This window comes from Mesoplodon densirostris, chromosome 11 (genome assembly GCF_025265405.1).
Source record: "Mesoplodon densirostris isolate mMesDen1 chromosome 11, mMesDen1 primary haplotype, whole genome shotgun sequence".
NCBI lineage: Eukaryota > Metazoa > Chordata > Mammalia > Artiodactyla > Ziphiidae > Mesoplodon > Mesoplodon densirostris.
This window is the reverse complement of record NC_082671.1, coordinates 70234922-70258346: the sequence shown is the minus strand read 5'-3', so window position 1 is coordinate 70258346 and position 23425 is coordinate 70234922. Positions and strand designations below refer to the sequence as shown.

Below are 23425 nucleotides of genomic sequence, written 5' to 3'. Positions count from 1 at the left end.
CTTCTGTGGAGATGGGAGTCATTTAACAAGGCTAAGCTAGTGTGGTTCCAAATGGGACAAGGACCCCAGAGCAGAGAAAGTAACCTGTGGAACCCAAAGTTTCTGACCCGAAAGAGGCTCGAGTGCAGTTTGCAGGGGAGCCCGGGGCGGCCTGAGCCGTGTGGCTGCCAGGAGGAGAGGCACGTGTGACGGGGGCTAGAGGGGCGATCCTGCTGTCAGCAAACCCCACAAAACTCCCCTGCCCCCCACCCCCTAGAAGCGGGACCAGCACGCTTTGGGGAAAGGGAGGCTCAGCAGCGTGTCCCAAGCCAGCCCTGCGAGCCTGCCGGTAGGCTGGTGCTATCCCGGGTCAGCTCACTTGGTGCTCACGACAGCCCCGTGACGTATAAGTATTGTCATCATCCTCAGGGTACAGATGAGGAAACTGAGGCACAGAGAAGCTGAAGTGGCAGAAGAGGCAAACTCTCCAGGAGACTCAGACCCGGGCGCCGGCACGACAAAGCTGCGGTGTCCTCTCTCACGTGGGAAAGCGGGGAGGAGGCTTCTTCAATTCTTTCCTTTTACTACCTGACCCTGCCACTTCCAGGAGCAGCAGTGGAACATGGAACATCAAAGCCCACAGGGCTGGGGAATAATTTGCAACAAGGCAACCCAGGTAGTGATCTGGGGTCAAAACTTCATACCCAACATCACCATCAAAGAAGGCAGTGAGTCACAGCTGGGCCGGCACTGGTAAACCATGGCTCGGACAGGCCCCACCCTGAACCCAGGACAGTCTGAACTCCTTCCCTGCAGGTCCTGTGGGGAGGTTTTGAATTTAGAAACACCCTAGGGAAGGAGGATCTGGAAGCAGAACTGGAGACTGGCCCGTCCACGCAGTGCTTTGTGGGTGCGTGTGCACTGCAGGCATGGCCCCGCCCAAAAGGGAGCAGAAAGGCCAGTCCTCCCGCAGGTCATGGTGATGGGCCGTGGGTTTCATTTCCCCTCGTGATGACGTTGCATGATGCTGGACGGGCTGACAGGCCCTGTGGAGCCCCAGAGGAGACTAAATCGAGGTCATGCCAGCTGGGCGTGGTGCCTGACTTCCTCCCGAGCAAGGGACAGCGGGCTCTGAGCCAGGGCTGTGTTAAGGGCTTTCCCTCACCTGTTCCTCAAACCACCCCTTGAGGTAAGTATCATTACGCTCATCTCACAGAAGAGGAAACCAAGGCTCAGAGAGGTTTCGTACTTTACCCAAGGTCACACAGTCATAGGAGAGGCTGGAATTCAAACTCAGATGGTCAGACACCCAGACCCACGCACTTATGCACAACACCACACTGCCTCCACCCAGGCCACTTGAGGCCACTGGGGCGGCAGCTCTGGAAACTGGAAGCTGCCAGACTGCCTGCCAAGTGGGAAATGGGGGAAGGGACCAGAGGCTGCTCAGGCCTGTTTTGTCATGTTCTTCAATGCAGAAACCCTCCTGGCCTCTAGCCGCAGCTGATCAGAAGTTTTCAAACCGAGATTCTAGAATCACCACGCACTTCCTCAGACACTCACACAGCACAACTTGGTCAAAGTGAGCAAGAGTCTGGGACCACTTCCTGCCCACGGCTGCATCAGGCACTCCTGGGACACCTGTTGCTGCCCCTCTGAGCACACCCCACCAATGCAGGTGCATCCCTAACAGCTCAGGGAGTGGGTGCTGGGGCTTGGGGTGCCTCACAGGAAATGGGAACCCTGCAGGTGGGCCCTATGCCCGTCTTTGTCACTATGTCAACCAGGGACAGCACGGCCCCTGCAGCTGCTACTCCAGGGCACAGACCCAGGATCCTGGTGCCTGGCCTGCAACTCTTGACCAGGGCAGTTGCTGGGGGTACCCACCTGCTTGCAGAACCGCAGAAATCCGATGGAGTAAGTCTTTCCCCAGAGGCAGCATGTGCCATACATACAGCTGGACCTGGAAGAGACAAGCAGAGAAGGAGTTGGTGAGCAAAGAGCCAGACTCAGGAAGGTAGGGCTGGGGGAGGCCACCCTCACCCTCCTGCAGATCCAGACAAGCTGGGGTAGGGCGGGGTAGGGTGAGGATGGGGCTTGGATCCTGGGCAGTCTTTGAGCACAAGGCCAAGCACAGGGAGAGAAGCAGGAGAGTATTTGGATATGCAGTAGGGTATAGGCAGGAGCGGGGCGACACAGACCTTGGGATAACAAACCAACTTAAAAGGCACTGAATGTAAAAACTACAGGAGGGAGAAACAGGCAAACAGGAAAGGATAGGAAGAGAGAGAAGGAGAAAGAGCCAGACAGGCCCTCCCAAGAGTTCAATGAATGGCCTCGCTCAGGAAGTGTGGGAGAGGTCAAGGTCACACGGGCAGAGATGGTCTGTGTGACCGGTTGATGCCAGGAGAGCTTGGAGAACGTCAGGCCCAGGAAACAGGGTGGTGTGGGGGGCTCTGGGGGGACTTCATACTCACTCGATGGGCTTCCCTCTGATCTCTGACATGATGGAACTTTCCCCCCCAAGGTATTCATAGCACAGGCTCAGGAAATTATAGATGACCAAGGCTGTGAAAACAATGTCCAGAAAAAAACCACTCAAATCAACAGGATGGATAAACAGATGGTGGAATTCTAAACAGCAACGAAAGTGAGAGAACCAGTCACAGGCAGCAACGGGGAGGGAACCTCAGGGACATAAGAATCCGCAGTGAATATTCCATTTGTAATCAAAATCAGTCACGGCTAAATCATGCTGTTCAGGGACGTGCACACACACTGCTGGTCACACCACAAAGAAAGGCAAGAAAGTGATCACCACCAAATCCAGGACCTTGTGGGGAGCTGTGGGAGGGGAGATCGGGATGGGATGCTGGGGGCTTGAGGAGCTGGCAGTGTGCGTGTTCTGGGTTTCGGCTTTACAGTTATTTATTAGCTTTATGCACTTTTCTGTTTGTGTGTCACAGATCACAATTTTATGACAAAGCAACAATAAAATTTTCTCTAGAGGGATCTCAGGAGAAATTCTCAGCAAGAATGAGGTAGAACCCCTTATGCATTCAACAGCGTGTAGCGGCATCTTAGTGAACACAGCATGATAAGCTGTAACAAAACCTATGAGAGGGGCTTCCCTGGTGGCACAGTGGTTGAGAGTCCGCCTGCCGACGCAGGGGACACGGGTTCGTGTCCCGGTCCGGGAGGATCCCACATGCTGCAGAGCGGCTGGGCCCGTGAGCCATGGCCACTGGGCCTGCGCATCCGGAGCCTGTGCTCCGCAACGGGAGAGGCCACAACAGTGAGAGGCCCGCGTACCGCAAAAAAAAAAAAAAAAAAAACCTATGAGAGGTGCACAAAATATAGTGCAAATTTCTTAGGAAGCTGGGCGAGCTCATCCTGAATCATGACACAGCTTGACATCACCCACAAAGATCCAAAATTTACAACAGCAACCCAGGGCACAGTAGAAGTACACTGTAAATGCTGCAAATACAGCACTATGTTGTAATTGGCCTCCTGGTCAGAGGACTTCTGCGGGGTCAGCAAATGCAGGCTGCTGCCTGCAGGGTGCTAGAAGCACACAGAAGTGCTGGGAGCCAGGGAGCCAGGGCATGGAGAGGAGGACAAGGTGTACAGCGGAGGACGCCACAGAGGAGAGGACGCAGGGGGCAGATCAGGGACCTAGCGCAGGGGTACAGGAGATGCGTCCAGCGCAGGAGTGAGGCCAAGGGGAGGGTCAAGGCGGGGTCAGGGGATAATAAGATCAAGGGAGTGGCACCAGCAGCCCTGCAGCCAGTGGGCTCCTTCTCATCTGACCAGCCAACCCCGGTGCAGCGGAAGGGCCTTCAAGGCCCCCCTGTGCAGCCCCCAGGCTCAGCTCAAGATCTCTCACCAGGTGGCTTGGTCCCTGCCCACCCGTCACACTTCCTTCCCAGCAACACTGGGTGCCCCCGTCCCCTCGGCAGGGTCTTGTGCCCTCCATGTTTCTGCCCTTGCAGATCCTACTGCCTGGACGCCCTGCCCTCTGACCTCCTAGTACGGTCAACCCGTCAGACACCACCCACCATGAGAAGTCCCCCGCCACCACCATGGGGGCTCGTGCGTCCCCACCCACGGAACCTACCGGTTTGCGGACAGATGCTGTGCCCCCGCCCCGCCCACCCCCGGAGTGTGATTACCGACTGGGAGCCTGCTTCTCCCTCGAGCGTGGGCCCAGCCCTCGGCACATACTAACCACACCACAAACGCTTGACTGCCTGAAACTGGAACACAGGAAATCCTGGCCGTACGTTTGGAGGTAGAAGTTGGCCTTCAGCAACGTGGAAAGGAATATATTTGAGGGCTGCACGCCCCTCAGTTGCTCTAACCTAGTAAGGTTTCATGTCTGGGGCTGGGGAACAGGGGCCCAAGCGGCACCCTGCATAAACATGACCCATACATAGCACCTGTCACCTGTGCTGCAACCGTCCCCCTAGAGACACACAGCAGAGGGTTTGCAGTGTAACTCTGCTGGGAGCCTCTCTGTGGCTCAGTTTCCTCATCTGTTAAAATGGGGACAGAAAGAGCCCCTACGGAGTTAGGAGGTGGTAGGATTTCAGTGAGTATGCAAAGTGCTCAGAAGAGTGGCCAGCACTCTCAGTGTTGGCTGTCACGGCCACTATTGTTTATCTGCTGTCCCCTGACGGGGCTGAGGGCCCTGTGAGCTGCCTGTCTGACACGGAAGTAGCTCAGGATGTTTGGTGGCTGCAGGAATCTCCACCGACTGGGCTCCAGATCACTCTCCACTGACAGAAACTTTGGGGTATCTGAAGGCAGGGGGGGTGAAGGGGAGGGGGGCATCAAGCCCAATCTGATGTCAGCCTGCTAATAACCTTTGTCCAAAACCATATAAGGCCAAATAGAGTGGATGCATCCATTCCAATCTGGGTCCAGCTGTATTGTGGTTGATGGTATTTTCCAAAGGCAGCCACATCCCATGACAATGACACTCCTCTCAGAAGGTGGGGTCTTCTTCCCTCTTTTTGCATCTGGGTGAACTGGGGTGACCAGAGCGGAAGCGAAGCTTGGTGACATCTGATGCTGGGGTTAGAAAAGGCCTCTTTCTTCTGGCTCATCCTCTCTTGAGATGCTTGCCCTTAGACCCAGCCACCATGCAGTGAGGAAGCCCATGCATGGCCCACGTGGAGAGTCCACATGGAGAGGCTCATGTGGGGGAGGAACTGAGGCCCCCAGCTGACATCAGCATCAACTGCCAGACACATAAGTAAACCAGACATCAGATGATCCCTCCCTCAGCCTTCAGGTCTCCAGCTGAGGTCCAGGTACCATGGAGCAGGACCAAACTGTCCCCAACATGCCCTGTCCAAATTCCTGATGTGCAGTATTCATGAACACAATACATGGCTGTTTTACACTAGTCTGTTTTGGGGTAGTTATGTACACAGCTACAGTAAGTGGAATATACATAAAACCACTTCCGGAGTTCCCAGGACACGCCGTGATCTCTCACACCTCCCCTTGGTGGCACATCCCGATCTCTCTGCTAAACCCCAGAGGCAGACCCAGCTCAGATGCCACCTTGTCCTTGGTGGCCTCCCCTGTCCTGTCGCCATGCTCACATCACACCCCACAATCTCTCTGCTGATCTGTCTGATCCTTCCAGGACAAGAGGCAGCATAAAGCAGCCAGAAAGCCATGGATCCCGGGGCCAGACTGCCTGGGTATGAATCATGGCTCCACCACTTAGGAGCTGTGTGGTCTCAGGCAAGTTTCTTAAGTGCTCTGTGCCTCGGTTCCCTCATCTCTAAGCCGGGGATAACAACAGCTTCTTCCTGGTGAGGCTGCTGTGAGGATGGGCCTTAGGGGTGGGAGTGTGAAGCCTTATCTATAAGGCTGTGCTCACAATGAATAGTCCATAGTGTTACCCACTGTCTTCTGTAAACACTGTAAACGCCTTGCAGGCAGGAACCTAGGCCCACCCACAACAGCTACCAAAGGGCTTGACACTTCTGTACTCAATCAACATGGAAGGAACGAACCTTCCCCAAGGTAATCAGACTTCCAGTCCCCAAAGACAAAACCCTCAGGCGAGGCCACAGGGGCCCAAGGTTCATCAGCCTCTCTGTCCAGAACCACCAAGCTAGGCTGTCCTGCAATCCACTCCTGGGAAGAGCTTGGTGCCTGAGCTCATGTCCTTTCCTGTGTCACAACACACACGGCACACTCCTGATTATGTGGTCCACCTGTCTGTCCATATGCAGCTCTGCACTCAACTGGTCAGATCATCAAATTTCATCCACCTCTCTCAGTTCAGGACTTTTGACCTTTTCACAGTGCTATGGGGCCAGACAGTCTGGCCAAATACGTTTGCTGACGGTGTCTGTTAAAGAGTCATTAGTGAGTCAATAATGCATCTCGGAGGGCCTCCCTGGTGGCGCAGTGGTTGAGAGTCCGCCTGCCGATGCAGGGGATACGGGTTCGTGCCCCGGTCTGGGAGGATCCCATATGCCGCGGAGCGGCTGGGCCCGTGAGCCGTGGCCGCTGGGCCTGCGCATCCGGAGCCTGAGCCTGCGCATCCGGAGCCTGTGCTCCGCAACGGGGGAGGCCACAACAGTGAGAGGCCCGCATACCACAAAAAGAAAAAAAAAAAAAAAAAAAAAAAAATGCATCTCGGAGAAGGGAGACAAGACAGAATCTCCTCGAGATGACTCAACCAGCCCACACCAAGACCCACTGACCATCTGGACAAATCAATGCCCTTCCGAGGAAATGATAGAGCCATGCAAAATACCATCCCCCCTCCCCAGCAGGTGTGTTTAAACTGGACGACTCAACACACACCCCAGGAACAAACACAGAGATATGCTGGCTCTGGACATCAGAAGAGCAAAAAAGATTATGAGTGGGGTTCTCGACCAGCAAGCAGCACTGTCGCCTGACCACGCTTCTGAACACAGCTCTAGTTCTGGTCCCCTGGAGAGGCCCCAGACACACAAGTGACCAAGGGGCTCACAGGGAGCATCCAGCATGAGGGAAGGGATGGGTTCCCGCCCATCCCACCCCGGCCTCTCTCTCTCACCCTGGAAAATCAGGTACCTGAATTTTCAGCTCCATTCTAGATACCAAATCTTAAAGGAACTAGAGACAAATGCACACGATCAGGGGCAAAGGACCAGAATGGAGATGAAAGGAGGATGGTACTGGAGACTTGAGCCCTGAAGAAAAGACATTAGGGATGATTCTCTTCGTATAAGTGATGACCACCTGCGTCCAGAGGGTCAGACAGGACCCACTCAACCCAGGGGCAGATCCTAGGACTTCAGCTTAGTGTAAGAAACAATTTCTGGCAGGTAGTCTTCAGAGATGAAAGGTAGTGAGCTCCCTGCCAGTAGAAGCATGCAATCAGAGGCTAGGCCGCCTCTGAGCTGAGACATTAAAGGGGTTCCAAGCAACTAGGATTTTACAGGTCCCTTCCGACCCTGAGACGCGAGGCTTTCTTTCCTCACTGGCAACCTCTCCCACCAAGAGCTGCCTGGACAGGAGGCTGCAGACCAAGAGATGACTCTCCACCCAGCCTCCCATCCAGCATCCCCCTTGGCTTGACAACTGCAACCACACAACCCTGAGGGGCCCGAGGGGCTTCAAGAGAGGACCCGCTAAGAAGCATACTCTGACTGTCCCTGCCAGCTGCAGGGGACTGACCTCATGAGTCCCCCACTGCAAATGACACTGGCTACAGGTCACTGACCATCCCAAGTTCACCTCCTCCACACACCCGCAGCCCCTAAAGCTGGCCTCAGGGCCTAGCCCTTTTTGCTGCACAGAAATACTTTGGTTATTTGGAAAGATATATTTCAGAGTAACTTGTGGATGAGCCCAGAAAACTTAATTTTGACCCCTTTGGACAGAAATCTTCTCTGCTCAGTAAATAGGGGCACCCAAACATTCTTTCCTGCTTTTTCTGTGACTGGTGATCACCACTGACAACAACGGATGCGAAGTGCTACAGCCAGGTGGGCGGGGTCCTCCCTAGGCACCTGTCCCCAGACACTGAGCTGCTCTGATGGCACTTTGCTCTTCCTTCCTCATAGCTTTTCTGTCCTTTGCTGTTCCTGCTCATTGATGCTTCTTGCCACCCGAAACACTGATTCTGGTCCCTCTTTCTATTGGTTTCTTCCGGATGTTCTGCCTTTATTCTGATTGGTTGAGCTCTTCTGATTCCTGGCTCTCTCAGAGCCATGGCCAGCAAGGGCCACTACCAGCCCGTGAGTCCTCCTGGCAGCACACTGGCCTCTGGGTCTTCTGTGGTCCTCAGCTGTATTCATCCAGGCTGTTATGCTCCCTACCTGGGAAGATGTTTTACTTGGGCCAGATTCCAGGAAGCTAAGTTTGTCCCAAATCTGAAACTGGGACAGATTTCAGAAAATGAAGCATCATTCTTTGCTTCTTTCATGCATGTAAAATCTCTTCCCTTAACAAGAGTTCACACTTTTGCAGGGGAGAAACTTGTCCTGTATTCCTTCACCAAGCCTGGCACAGAGCAATTCCTGGGCCTCAGAGACCCAGGGTTGAGTCCAGCCTCTGGCAATTACTCTCTGGGTAACTTGGGCAAGTTTCTTAGCCTACGTGAATTTTTTTCTCACATTTGTAAAACGGGGATGATGATATATACCCCACCAGGTAATTGAGAGGTGAGAATGAGCTAACAGTAATGAAAAATACATGGTAAACTGTTAAGTGCCACACGAACATTATTAAAAAAAACAGTGCCGCACGAAACACCTGTGGAGGGCGTCTCCCTCGTCTGAGCTCTGGCCACCCACAGGTCTGCCCACAGAGCTCCCCAGCCTGTCTCAGAGTCATCTTTAGGGGCTACCTCTCACCCCGACCACAATCAAACACTAAATGTAGGTAAGGGGATTGGATTCTACCCCTCCACCATCTGCCTGCCCCCTACACCCTGGTGGCACATTCCTTAGGCTCTGTGAATTCCGGCCCTTACCAGGTAGTAGATGCAGAGCAGGGGCACCGTGGACAAGCATTCACTTCTCCCTGGAAAATGGAAACACTACCTCCAAATTCGCAGGGTTTACCTCCACTCTCCCATGAAATGCCCCTGAAGTGAGAACGAATGGGGAGGAAAGGTACAAACCTTCAAGGACAAGGACACGGCACCAGAGGCAGCAAACAAGGGATGTCGACCAAAGCTCTGGAAGATGCGGCATGGTCACTAGCCCCAGGGACAGGAGGGAGCCAGTGAGAACCCCAGGAACCCGAAGACTGGGCGCACCACGCAGCTCTGATGGCTGTGGGTAGGGGTGCAAACGGAAACACTGGCCTACAAATCTTCACGTGGAGCTCTTGGCTTTTTACTTTCAAGACAGGTTGTGGGCTTCCCTGGTGGCGCAGTGGTTGAGAAACTGCCTGCTAATGCAGGGGACACGGGTTCGAGCCCTGGTCTGGGAGGATCCCACATGCCGCAGAGCAACTAGGCCCGTGAGCCACAATTACTGAGCCTGCGCGTCTGGGGCCTGTGCTCCGCAACAAGAGAGGCCGCGATAGTGAGAGGCCCGTGCACCGCGATGAAGAGTGGCCCCCGCTCGCCACAACTAGAGAAAGCCCTCGCACAGAAAGGAAGATGCAACACAGCAATAATTAATTAATTAATTAATAAACTCCTACCCCCCCCAACATCTTCTTTAAAAAAAAAAAAAAAAAAAAAGACAGGTTGTGATGGTTCTGTCCTCACAGAACTTGGCCCAGCTGAGGACAGCAATGTGAAGACTTGCAGAAAACATAAGAGAGGAAGTCTAAATACCAAGGGGAGATGTCCAAGGCCTTTCCCCAGCTGCACCCATAGCTCAGCCCCTCAGCTCCTTCCTCCCAGGCAGGAGATGAGAACATTATTCTCTGGGAAAACAGGTTCAGAATCAAAGCCTTCATTTGGTGTCTGCCCCACCACCACATGAAAATGGAAGAGGAAACGCCCTGTGTCCTATCACCCAACTGGGAGGAGGCCCAGCAGTTTTAAGCCCCATTCTTAAATATAAAAAATAGTCAAGGACATGAGACATTTGAGGAAAGCTTCTTACCCAAAGGTCAAAGAGCAAAGCAAACAAACAGATGGAAGGAACTCAGGAGACAGAGATAATGCAGGGAACAGAAGAAAACTGTAATTAGCATCCCCAGAGAAAGAAGAACCAATACCAAGAACAAGGCTAGGAAAAAGAGAGTAGGGACGAGCTCCTGACATTTTACAACATGATAAAGGAAATAAAACCTCAACAGAGGGACCTCCCTGGTGGCACAGTGGTTAAGAATCCGCCTGCCAATGCAGAGGACATGGGTTCGATCCCTGGTCTGGGAAGACCCCACATGCCGTGGAGCAACTAAGCCCGTGCACCACAACTACTGAGTCTGCACTCTAGAGCCCGCGAGCCACAACTACTGAGCCCGTGTGCCACAACTACTGAAGCCCACATGCCTAGAACCCGTGCTCCGCAACAAGAGAAGCCACCGCAATGAGAAGCCCGCACATAGCAACGAAGAGCACCCCCTGCTCGCCACAACTAGAGAAAGCCTGTGAGGAGCAACGAAGACCCAATGCAGCCAAAAAAAAGCTCAAAGGTAAAGATTAAAAAACAAAACAAAAAACAAACAAACAAACAAAAAACACCTCCTGAAAAGCAGAACAAAAAAGAGGTGGAAAATTCCAGGAAATTGTAAAGGAAATTTGAGGCTCAATCCAGAAGTGCAACATTCTACTTAACAGGAATTGCAGAAAGGGCTAATAAAGTGGAGGGGAAGAAATTATCAAAAAAACATTCAGGAAAATTTCCCAGAACCACAGGACAGGAGTTGTTTCCACACTGAACTGAAAGGGCCCATCGGGTGCCCGGCACAATGAACATCCCACCTCTTGTGAGGTTTCAGAACAATGGGGGTAAAGACAAGATCCTAAAAGCCAGGGGAAAAAAAAAAAGGTCACAATCATTAAGGATCAGAATCCAGCAGACTTTCCAAAAACAACACTGGAACTGGAAGCTAAGAGAATGTGAAAACATGCCTTCAAAATTCAGAGGGAAAATGATTTCCAATTTAGAATCATAGTCCCACTGAACACCAATCGAATCAACAATATAATAAAGATATTTGCAGATAATTTTCAGATTTCAAAAAACAAAACTCCCATGCAACTTTTTTTCTCAGGAAGCTCCTAGAAGATGTGCGCGAACTAAAAAGAGAGCAAACGTCAAACGTAGAAAAGATGGCATCCAGGGAGCAGGTGATTCAGGACAGGAGAGGCGACAGGATTCCCGGGATGACGGTGAAGGAAAGACCCGGGACAACAGCTGAGCAGTAAGAGGCCTCAAGGGCAACCAGTCCAGACCAGAGCAAGAAGGGCAGGGCTCCAGGAGGATCACCACCCGGAAACCCTAGAGCTAGGAGATGAGCTGATGTGTCTGGCGTCACTGACAGGAGGGCTTCTTTTTTCACTCGACTGAAGCATTTGCGGAATAAAGTAATGATAGAGACACAAAAAACAGAGCAAACCAAAAACCAAGACAGGTAGTAACCAGAGGAAAAATGAAGTCAAACAAGGAAATGTCATCTTGGGACACTGTAAGGCTCAGCTTTGAACAACATTTACAGACATGTAATGATGTACACGCTGAACACAGACTAAGAAAAATCACGATATGGTCACATTAAAAAGATGAAGGAAAGAAAGTGTGTGTGTGTGTGTGTGTGTGTGTGTGTGCGTGTGTGCGTGTAGTTGGAGGTAACATACCTAAATCAAGACCTTCCACAGCAGGAAGTCACTATGTAACGCTACATAAAATTGAAAAATCAAGAAACAACAGTATAAACATATTTTTAGGTTATTCTAGAAAAAGAAACCAGTTTAAAGAGTTTGAAGTAGGATGACTTTGAGAGTGAGGAGTTGGGGCAGTTCTGTGTTTCAAACATGTGCATGTATTACCTTAATAAAAGTAAAATTTTAGTTGTTTTATTTTGTTAAAAAGAAAAGCAAATGTCTCTGTGATGCCCGGCAGAGAGTCTGGCTCTGACGTGGCCTGCGGGATGGGCTGGCTCCAGGCCTCCAGCCCAGTCAATTCCTATCCCACCCGGGTGTTGGGACACTGAGGAGGAAGGGTGGGAGGAGGAATGAACGGCGGGGGGGGGGGGGGGCGGTTCTTTTTGAATTGTAAGGGACACACCCCATCACCAACTCTACAGGGGAAGCTCTTGCTGGCAGCTGCTGGCAGCTGCAGATAAGACCACAAAGGGGGAGGGTCTGAGACACAGCAGAGGTGCTCGAACTGGCCAGGCCAGGGCCAAGCCCACTGACTCAGACATTGCAAGCTGGTGAACTCGGGGGCAGCCTGAACTTCACAGCAGCTGCTGTGCTGTTTGCAAACTCCCTCGGAGAGGCCAAGCGGATAATAGCGTTGCTAGGAGATGTGCTTCGCAGGGCAGCAGGCTTCCCGGGAGGACCTTTACGTGGCTGGGAGGAAAGCTGGGACACGCAGGGCCTGAATAAAAGGGTTTCTGGGGTTGGGGGAGCTCCCAACCATCTGCTGTTGCCTCTGAGGCCTGGAGGATGGTGCGGAGGCCCCGGCGGTGCCCCCCCTTCTGCCATGCGCCCCAGACTTCAGGGCCCAGGAGAGAAAGGAGCCTATACTTGCCCCCCATCACATAGGAGACACCCCCCACCTCTGCCCCCAGCAGGGATCAGCTTTTTGCTTCTGAAGAAACCAGTCGGCATTGGCTGCTCCTGGGCACTGTGCAAGGCTGGCAGCTGAACGGAAAAGGGTTCTCAGCCCCACCTTCCCCATCCCCAGCCTTTACAGCTCCCCAGGTGCCCAAAGGTCTCCCTGGGGACTCCACTGCTTCCAGGAACACCAGGCGCTAGAGCCCCATTTATGCCCTGACCTGGGGATTCAATGAGGCCCCATGTGGGCGAACACAAGGCATGCAGCAGGTGTTCAATAAAGTCCCTTATTCATTCGAAAAATGCAGAAGGAGTGAGCACCCATCACGTGCCTGGCTCTGTCGCACAGGTTCTCCGCCCATTCCTGCTCTCATGCAGCTGACAGCCCACGAGGGAGACGGAGTAAACCGGGCTTGCAGGCTGTCTGAGCTTAACTGCAAACCGCGGTGAGGCCGAGAGGACTCGGACAGAGGGCTGGGAGCGGGAGTGATGGGGAGGCCTTTCTGAGGAGATGCTGGAGGCAAGATGGAGGAGGCTCTGCAGCCACTGGGGAAACGGATGTACCAGGTGGGCGGGAAAAGGGGTCAATGTGACCGCAGGGGCTGGTGGGGCACAGTCTGTGCCTGTTAGGTGCCTGCATTCCCTCGCCAAGTCCAAAGGCACTTCCTGTGCCCTGCGAGTCCTCAGGGGTGCGCAGGTTCAAAGTGGGACAAGAAGAGAGACTCTAGCTTCTTTGGGGATGAGCATGCTGCACCCCAATATCCACTGAGCCCAGGGCCGGGGCAAAGCCCTCTGGGGTCTGGGAAGCAAATAACCAGTCGTGGCCAGAGCTGCTGGGCCTCGGCATAAGGAATACCAGGTCTGGTCACTCTACCCGAAACCAGCAGTGCAGGTACAGGGAGAAACAGGACAACGCAGGACCACGAGAGGAGAGTGGGCATCAGAGCAGGGATCTTGAATTCAAGGGCCCTCCTTCCCATCCCTGCTGGCCTGTGACTTGTCTTGGGGCCTCTGGCCACCCCCTCCTTCACCCACCCACCATCTGGAGATTTTCTAAACTGCAGTTTCCAATCACATCGTATTTTTGTGTATCACCAGTAAAAAGAAAATTTAAGTTTCCCTCTATGTCCCACAAGGCTTTGTATGTCCCCGTCCCTGCTCCCAGGGCAATGCCCTCCAGCTGCTGGCCTCTCCTCTGGCCGTGGCCAGCCCCCTGCACAGCTTCCAGCACCTCCCAGCCCAGCACGCCGGGACTCCTCTCTGCCCAGAATGAAAGCTCATCCACGGTACGACATGGCAGACCTGACTCAATTTCTAAGATGCTGCTCCCTGCTCACCCCCGGCCAGGGCCACTGGGAGAGAGCGTCCCTGTCTCCTCGTGCTGACCGTTTAGGTGGCACAGACGCCCGGAGAGCAGGCGGGTTGAGGGCGGGCTTGCCCAGGGCCCAGCACAGGGCCTGGCCGGTGCTTGCAACTTGGTATAGGAGCGGGTGATGCTTTCACACCGCACATGAGAACTGCCCCCTGAAAGGCAGCGAGTCACCTGTCCCAGGAGCACAGGCTCCTCCGGGGACAAAACCCTCAGAATTAAGACACGCGGGGAGGGAGGTCCAGTCCTGCTACCACCTTACCACGGACCCCTGGATAAGCCCCTTACCCGTCTGTACCTGGGGTTTCTACCTACAAATGGACCACTTATTTGCTGCCCACCCCTCCATCAGAGATGCCGGCACTGAGAAATGAGACACAGGTGGAGGGTCCCTGCCCCCAGGTATCTGTGGAGGTGTTTGGGGGCCACATCACAAAGCACCTCAGCAGGTGAGACTCTGGCTCCATGTGTGCTGGTAACCTGGATGGAAACCGTGAAGGGGGTCAAGAAGTGACGGCTGGCCCCTCCGGGAGGAAGCTGGGAGGAGGGGCTTCTGGCTCCCAGACAAGATGGGTGCACAGCCCCCGGCCCAGCTCTGCACCCCCCTCCCCTGGCCCTCCCGGTGCCGCTCGTGTTGTCCTCACCCTCGTAGCAGTCGCGCACGGTGCCAAAGTACACGTAGTACTGGTCGTTGGTGAAGAAGAGGAGGCTGAGCCAGGAGTCGAAGGCGTAGATGGGCACGATGAAGAGGACGCGGACGATGTAGCGCTGCTCGTTGGGGCAGCTGTAGCAGCGCAGGTGCATGTAGATCTGGGGGCAGAGGGGCCGGGTCAGTCAGAGCCCACGGCCCGCCTTGGCCCGCCTGCTCCACGGAAGGAGAAGACCAGCCCGTGTCTAGCTCCGTCCGCACTAGCGCTGGACCAAGTTACTCAACCCTGAGCCTTGGCGTCCTCCTCTGTAAAGTGTGATGACACAAAACTTCCGCCGTGAGGCTGTGGGAGCATCAACCACAGGGTGCGTGAAGCTTGCAGGCTGCGCGTGGTGGCGCCGGGGCCGCCACGCAGACATCGGCCACGAGGCCACGCCCAAGACCATGCACATCAGCCAGGGATGTGCCGGCATCCACAGCTGTGACGAGCTCCCTGGGGACCCGTGTGCACGGCCAGGTTTGGGAACTGCGTGCCTGGTGCAGAGGAGGCTATTAACATGCGTGTGCGTGTCCCTCCACCACCTGGCCTTTCTAAACACCTGGCCCCTGGGGCACGGAGCTAAAACACAGGCGTCCAGGTGGTCGCCCACCCCACCCCGTCCCTTAACTAACTTATGGTGTAGAGGGCGGGAGGGACGGGACCCTCACTTTCACAGAAGGTGGGAGCACTTCCTGGTTGAATGGCTACAGTAATGGCCTGTCTCATTTTCCCATCTGTTGAACAGGTGCAGTGCTGCCTGCCTTGCTGGGAAGTTGGGAGAATGCATTGCGGTTTTTAGAAAGCAGGAGAAAAAATAAAAGCTGCATACAAATGCCAAGAACTGCTCTAACCACGATGCACAGTCCCAGCAGCCAGAGTCTCTCGTCTCCGCTCCCATGACTTCATGCTTGGCCCAGCCGAGCCCTGGGCTTGGGAGGAAGAGAACAAAGTATTCCCCATCTGCTGTGAGCCAACCGCCTTGGAAGCAGTCGAGTTCTAGAAGGGATGGGGAACACTGGGACCCAAACAGGCTCAGCTGCCCCTCTTCACTTGGCAACCTTCAAACCTTCTTCCTGGGGCAGCCAAGGCACATCCCAGCCCGTGGCAGCCTCCCCGGGGACAGCGAGCACAGGGGACGGGAGACTTGACTTCTATCCCAGCTCTGCCACCAACTCGTACGTGACTAGGCTAGTTCCCCTCCCTCCCCCCTCTCTGGGTCTCAATTTTCTCATCTGCAAAGGGGTCACTGCCATCCTTTGCTCCTGCACAGTTCCCAGGCTCCCCTACAGTTTAGGCTACAGACATGACCAGTTCTGGCCCATGGAAGTGGGCCATTTCTGGTTGAGAAGGTTAAACACCCAGAGTGCTTTCTGCACACATCCCTCCCCACAGTTGTCAGACGGATGATGTCTTAAAAGCTGTAAGATGCTGGAGCCACAGAATGGAAACTGACCTGCACTGGGCTGACTGAGCAAGAACCTGACTCCCCCGGGGTGAAGCCCCTGAGATTTCAGGCTTATTTTTTACTGCAGTGTAGCCTGGCCTGGCCTAACTAATACTTTGCTGGACAACAAACCTTTCAGGACCTCCTTAGAGGGCTGGGGCTCACTGGCTCAGGGGCTCCTGCCCGGTCTGGGTACCTGGTGGCAGGTGATGAGCAGGGCTGTCCAAACGAAGAAGCCAGAGATGGCCTGAGCGGCAGTTGTCATCAGGAACACGGGCTGCTCCATGGCCGTGGGGCTGCCTTCGGGCATCACGGAGACACTGGGCGAGGCTGCTGCTGTTGTGGGCGACGCTGGATCTGGGGCCAGTGCGGCCCCCCTCACAGTCATGGTGCCCGGCAGCAGGGGGCTTCCTGAGAGAAACCCTCGGGGTAAGCGATGAGCTGGCCTAGAGAGAGGGAACCGCAATGTTAGCCTCCTTCCAGCGTCAGTGGCGGTGTTGGAAAGAACCTTCCAGGTCTCTACTTCCACCTTCAAAATGTGTCCAGACCCTGACCATGTCTCACTCCAGCCCCCAGCATGTCTCCCCTGGATTAATGGAACAGGCTCCTGACCAATCTCTCTGCTTCTGCCCTTGCCCGCAGCATCCCCACACGGCAGCCGTGTGAACCTTCTAAGATGTTAGCCAGATTGGGTCCCTCCTCTGCTCAAAACCCTCCAACAGCTCCCATCTCCGTCGGAGTATAAGCTGCTGTCCTAACAGAGCACACGGGCCCTCCATGCTCTCTGATCTCATCACAATTCCCATCTCGATCCTCCCCTCTAGCCACACTGGCCTCCTGCTGTTTCTTGGACACGCCACGCCTGCTCCTGCCACAGGGTCTTTGCACTGGCTGTCTCTGCCCAGCCACACAACTCGCTCCCGCACTTCCTTTAGGCCTCTGCCCTGACCACCTGCTCAAATGTGGCAAGCCCTCCCTCACCCCAGGCGCTCCTGACCACTTTGCTTTGCTTGATTTCTCTCCAGAGCACTCATTACCATCCGACTCCATCTGACAAACTGTACATTACTCACATGTTCATTAACTGCCTCCTGCACCAGACACAAGCTCCCTGAGGGCAGGGGCCCCGTTCTGCTCACGACTGGATCTCTGGCACTTGGAACAGTGTGGGCACACGGCAGGTGTTCAGTAATTACCTGCTGGCTCCGCCCATCTTTACACCTCCGGGTCTAGCAAGATCTCTTTAGCACTGAGGCATCCCCTCTATGGGTATGTGTCTTTTCTTTGCCATTTCTCCCCCGTTTCCCTAATGGCTAACATCCATTCCTCACCATCCAGCTGTGCCGTTCTGGAGACTTTGCGGCCCTTCCCCACCAACAAACGGCTCACCTTTTAATTTAGCTCATGTACCACTCTTCCTAAAAGCCTGTCCCGTTCACTTTCCCCAGTCAGGTACTTCCATGCATTTCACCTGCCTCTGTTGTTCTACATAACACGCAGTTCTGTCATTTGCTCGCGTTTATCCTCCCAAGACTGCCTACTCTTTGAGGCAAGACCACTTTTCCATCTTTAAATCCCCAGCACCGAGCTTAGAACCAAGGCCATTTGTAACGTTTATTTTATTATCTATTGATTTTCACAACTTATTTCAAAAGGAATTTGAGGTACTTCAGAGAGAAGCAAAGACCAGAGTTGAGGAAGCTGGCATAAAGGAAGATCCTGGGTGGGAGAGATGGGCGTGGGTGGGACACAGGATGGCACTCCAGGGTCCCGGGCAGTTACCCCAGGTGGGCTGTCATGTCAGCCCCGCACTCGCTGGTGGCAACAAATGAATGGTTTCACGCTGGATGGTAACCCAGATGTTATGAGAAGAGCTGTTGTTAGGGATCTCCTGGCAAGTTTACAAACAGGGACCAATGCCGGCCGGGGGCTGGAACCGCTCTCAAGGAGCAAAGCCGTTCTGTCAGAACCACCTGGAACTGCTCTCGGGAGGGCTGGCCACTCCTGCCTCCGCGGGCTTCCGAGACCCACGGCCCTGACGGAAGCGCCTTTCGGTGCTGCCACCTGTTGACAGGTTGGGCATGCCGTCCTGGGGTCACGGAGTCTCCTGGCAACAGAGGCCCTGGAAGACTAACCTGCAATGGACCAGGGGACCAACCAACCACTGATGCAAACAGATGCAAAGGTGAGAGTAGAAAGAGCCCTGGCCGGGGCTCAAGTCTCAGCTCCACCCCAACCAGCCGTGTGCCTGCACGGGCTCACTGGGCCCAGAGGGTCCCCACTGCCTGACCCAGAAAATGGCCAAACCCCGAAACCCAACCATCCCAGCCTGAACCCTGAGGTCAGCCCAGATGAGCTCTCCCAGTGCCTTCCCTGTCTGAGCTGATATTCTCAGCCAAAACATTCTGACACCAACGGGAGGTTTCCCTGGGCCTTCCTGGGGTGCACCATGACCCCGCGATGAAGAAGAGGTTCTTTGCCCACCATCTCCCCACCCTTCTGCCCCCATCTGAGCCATGTCTGCTCTTAGCTGTAAGTTATTACCCCAGGAGAGCCCTCTATATTGCTATTTTCCTATAAAAATAAAAGATCTCTAACACACCAACCAAGAGAAGAATCTAGATTAAAAACTCAAAACTGGAGACGTCATCTATATAAGGAAACTCAAAACTGGAGAAGGTGTCTATATAAAGACTGGTGGTGCTTTGAAAAAGAGACACAGTGACAAGTCTAAGAATAGCTCCTGTAAGTACGGTTGCAAAACTGAAAACCAGTGCCAGAAATATTTCCAGAAAAAGAAGATTTGGGTTGTAAATCATCATCTTTGTCTGTCATCCCAAATTAAATGAACAAATACAAGGAAATGGGAGGGGGGGCTTCAGGAAGTACAAATACTCCCCAGTCTTCTCCTTCTGAGCAAGAGCCGGGTGGGTCAAAGGCTGCTTTGTCCTCTACTAACGGCAGCGTTGAGAAGGCCCAGTACAGACTCCCCAGAGGGGAGACCCCTGAGCTCTGACCCCACCCTAACCCGCACCACAGGTAACCCTCCAGGGCATCTATGCAGCTGTGGGAGCTCATGAAGGCTCCGCCCCGTTTCTTGCTGGGACTCTTGCTTCCTCACACTCAAGTGCCCTCCTTATGTAGGTCATCTGGTTCCCAAGAAGTCCACTCAAGAGAGGGCAGGTGACTTGCCCCCAGATTAGACGCTGGACTTAAACCCAGGTCCTATAACACGTTTTAAGTGCCTACTGTCTACCAACCTGGGCCGTGGATGAGCTGCCCTCGGGCTCCAGAGCCCCCTTCCAGGACAGGGCTCACGGCCGTTTCACCAGGGCCCTGACTTCTTCTTGCAGGAAGGAGAGGGAGGTACTTCCCAGGAGGGGAAGCCACAACCTGGGGGAGCACTCCGGCGGCCCGACCCACGCTGGCCATGTTTCGTGCTGGGGGCCCCGTGATATACAAACCATTTACTTCACTCTCGGGTGGCCCTCGCTGTTTGCAAACCATTTTCCCCAACAGGATCTCATGCGTTCTCTCACAGCAATTCTGAAGTAAGTAACACTATCATCTTAGAGATGAGAAAAATGATGTGAAACTGGGTTTTACAGCTTCCTGGGGTAGCACCAAATGACTTGAGGGTTTTCATAATAACCCCCCAAAATACTTCAGGCAATGTTCTGACTTACAGATGCAGGGTCCCCGACACCCAGAGAGGCAGGTGAAGGCAGCTCCTGGAAGGCTGTCTCCCAGAGCTCACCCTGTTCCCAGGACCCCAGGCAGCTCACGGCACTAGACCCCGCAAACTTCAGAGTGTGGGTGCTGGTGGCAGAGGATGTACACTGGGGTCCCATCCTTTCACACTCGGGACGGGCACCTACCTGGAAAGGACTTCTGCCTGCCCGGGTCCCACAGGTGAGCGGGACACTGGTTCAGTGGAGCCCCGGACCTGGGAGAAGTGGGAGTTTGCTCCCCAAGGAAAAGGCCCCCCCCCACCCCCCGGCTGCCTTTCTTCAATGCAGCACACACATGCCAGAGAGGGGGATACACGGATGCAGCTCAGAACCCCAGATGCTCTGGCAGGTCCCCTGTATTTTCTTAATCGACTGAACGCTAAACTTCTGCCAGGGTCAGTCAGAGAGCCTGAGGGGAGATGCTGGAGTCACCTTTCCAACAAACACGTCCGGAGGCCTCTGGATGCTGTGCTGGGCATGGAAGACCCGGCCTCGGCCTCAAGGACTCACAGCTCCTCTTCACGCCTGCTCGATGCAACAGGGGTACCCAGAGGCCTTACCCCACCGCACTGCACAAGGGTGAGTGCCAAGCACCCAGGGAACCCCGAGGAAGCACCAACTGCCTTGGCCAAGGCTGGGGAGAGGGGTGGGGTAGGCTTTGAAGCGGCAGGGACTTTGGGGCAGAGTCTCTATGGAGCGTAACCAAGCTCCAGCTGTGAAGTCACGAAGCCGAGCTCCTGCCAGACTCCACCGCCTGCTGGCTTGACTTCATCTCTCAGAGCTTCAGTTGCTTCATCTATAATATCTGAGGGTAACGACGTCATTGTCGGGGGAGTGTTCTGCTTTACACAAGCCCATTAGTAAATGGAGACAGAACGCGACCAAAAAATGACCATTTTGCAACTCCTAACACAAATAATGGGCATAGATACAGATCATCAGTGGATGATGAAACCACTAAGTGAGAGGCTGATGGGGAACTTGATAAGGGATGGAACAGGCAGCACCCTCCAAACCCACAGTCAAGGTCAACATCACCAAAGAGGGGCAGCCAGAAGTGTGGAGCCCCCTAGTGAGGTGCACAGGCAGCACACAGCACCAACTAGGAAGGACCCTCACCCCAGAAGTGAACTGGAATCAAAACAAGTCGCTACAACTAACCACCAGTATCCAGGAAATACAGAGGGTAGCAAAACAGATGATACCACCAGGAAGTAGCAGCCAAAGCCAGACCATGGGACGGTCTATAGGACAAATGACCTGGTTTCTCCCAGGAATTAGTGGCTTATAAACAAAGGTGGCTGAGGGGCTGTTATAGAACAAGAGCCAAGGAGACATTACAACTAAATGCAATATCTCCTAGACCTTGTTGGGTCCTGATGCGAACAAACCAATGATTAAAAGAAGACATCTTTGAAATACACAGCACACAGGAATTCTTGCCAATTTTGTTTGGTGCATGGTGGGTATGTAAAAATAAAAGTCTTTATCAATGGAGGAAGAATAATCTTTTTAATAAATAGTGCTGGAACAATTGGATATCCAGAAGCAAAAAAGAAAAAAGAAAAAGAACCTTAACCTAAACCCTATACCATATACAAAAATTAATTCAAAATGGATCATGGATTTAAATGTAAAGTGTAAGACTACAAAACTTTTAGATTGAAACCTAGGGCTAGGCGAAGTGTTCTTAGACTTGACACCAAAAGCATGACCCTGTAAAAGGAAAAATTGACTGGACTTCACTAAAAGTAACAACTTTCATGCTGTGGCTCTGTGAAGAGGATGAAAAGACAAGCCATATAGTGGAAGAAAATATCTTCCAGCCACATATCCAACACGACCAGCATCTAGAATACAGAGTATAGGAAGAATGCTCAAAGCTCAACAGTTAAAAAAAAAAAAAAAAAAAAAAAACCCAAACAATCCAATCAGAAAATGCGCAAAAGACATGAACAGACATTTCACTCAAGAAGGATCGTGGCCAACACATAAATAGCTGTTCAACATTAGCAATTAGGGAAATGCAAACTAAAACCACAATGAGATATCACTACCCACATATAAATACGAAATAGTGACATCAAATGCTGGTGAGGATGCAGAGAAACTGGCTCTCACATACATTCCTGGTGGGAGTATAAAATGGCTGAGCAGCTCTGGAAGAGAGTTTGGCAGTTTCTTGTAAAACTAACACGCACCTACCATACAACCCAGTAATCACTTTTAGACATTTATCCTAGAGATATGATTATACATTCACCCAAAAACGTATACACAAATGTTCACAGCAGCTGTGTTTGTAATCCTCAAAACATGGAAACAGTCCAAATGTCCTTCAACAGGTGAAAGGTTAAACTCTGCTATATCCAGACCATGGAGTACTACCCAGCAACAAAAAGGAACAAACTATTGACACAGGCAACAGTCCAAACAAATCTCAGGGCACTACACTTAGTGAAAATAGCCAATCTCAAAGGATCACATACTGCCCGATTCCGTTTATATAACATTCTCAAGATGACAGATCTATAAAGATGGAGAACAGATTAGTGGTTGGCGGAGGCAGCAAGGAAAGTGGGCGCACAGATACCCAGAGGGTAACACAGGGAGTTCCCTCCAGGCAGTGAGATACTTTGTATCTTGATAGTGGTGGTGGTTACAGGGGTCTACAGGAGATAAAACTGCATAGAACTACACACACACAAGAACAGTGAAAACTGAATAAGATCTCTTGTCTAGTTAACAGCACTGTACTAATGTCCATGTCCTGGTTTTGATACTGTCCTACAGTAATTTGAGATGTCACCATTGGGGGGAAAAAAGGTACATGGGACTCTACATACTATTTTTGCCACTTTCTGTGAGCCTATAATTATTTCAAAATTTAAAAGTTTTTAAAGGGTTCTTGTCAAGAAGAGATGTACAATGAACTACTTAAGGGCAAAAAAGAACATGACATCTGGGCTTTTGTTCTTTGAAAAGGGGGAGAACAGATGCAACAAGATTGCCAGATGTTGCTACCTGTTGCAGCTGAGTGATTGACGGGTAGAAATGCATTCTATCAATACTATGCACTCTACTTGTGTTAGAAATTTTCCATAATAAAAAGCTTTAGACTATAGAACAGTAGAATTTTCCACCAAATTTGTAAAGAGATGGGCAGTCACTCAGGAAATTGGATCAGAGATTTACTGGTTATCTTGTAGAAATGCAATCAGAAAGATTTGTCAAACCTAACAACTGAGCTCAACACATCTTTCTTTTACCAAAAAAAAAAAAAAAAAAAAGTTCCAATTCCCCGTTTTTTTCCTATGACCACTGGTTATCAGAGATATGCTTCCCAGGGATGTTTCAAAAACATCTTAAGGCATATTTAATATGTCCCTTCACAGCAAAGGCATGTTATCACAATGAATGAGAAAGGAACTGCTCTTCGAAAGAAACCTCAGTTAGGGCAGAGCTTTCGGGAAAAGTATATGTGAAAATGCTTCTCCTGTT

The 23425-nt window shown here is 52.6% G+C and overlaps 1 protein-coding gene across 4 annotated transcripts in view; it reads right to left on the bottom strand.

The window, feature by feature from the left end:
- The window catches only part of TMEM184B (transmembrane protein 184B), a 49934-nt gene that overhangs the window by 8180 nt on the left and 18329 nt on the right, over window positions 1-23425 (bottom strand). Inside the window, exons 1-5 of one of the 4 annotated variants that reach the window (XM_060113355.1) lie at window positions 16390-16478; window positions 15579-15678; window positions 14705-14870; window positions 2457-2547; window positions 1867-1942 (exon numbers count right to left, since the gene is read on the bottom strand). In XM_060113355.1, coding sequence (XP_059969338.1) covers window positions 1867-1942; window positions 2457-2547; window positions 14705-14870; window positions 15579-15647 — 402 coding nt within the window. In that variant the 5' untranslated portion in view covers window positions 15648-15678; window positions 16390-16478. Of the gene's footprint in view, window positions 1-1866; window positions 1943-2456; window positions 2548-14704; window positions 14871-15578; window positions 15679-16325; window positions 16640-23425 lie in introns of those variants that run through there. The other 3 variants (XM_060113354.1, XM_060113356.1, XM_060113358.1) reach the window with 3 other exon arrangements.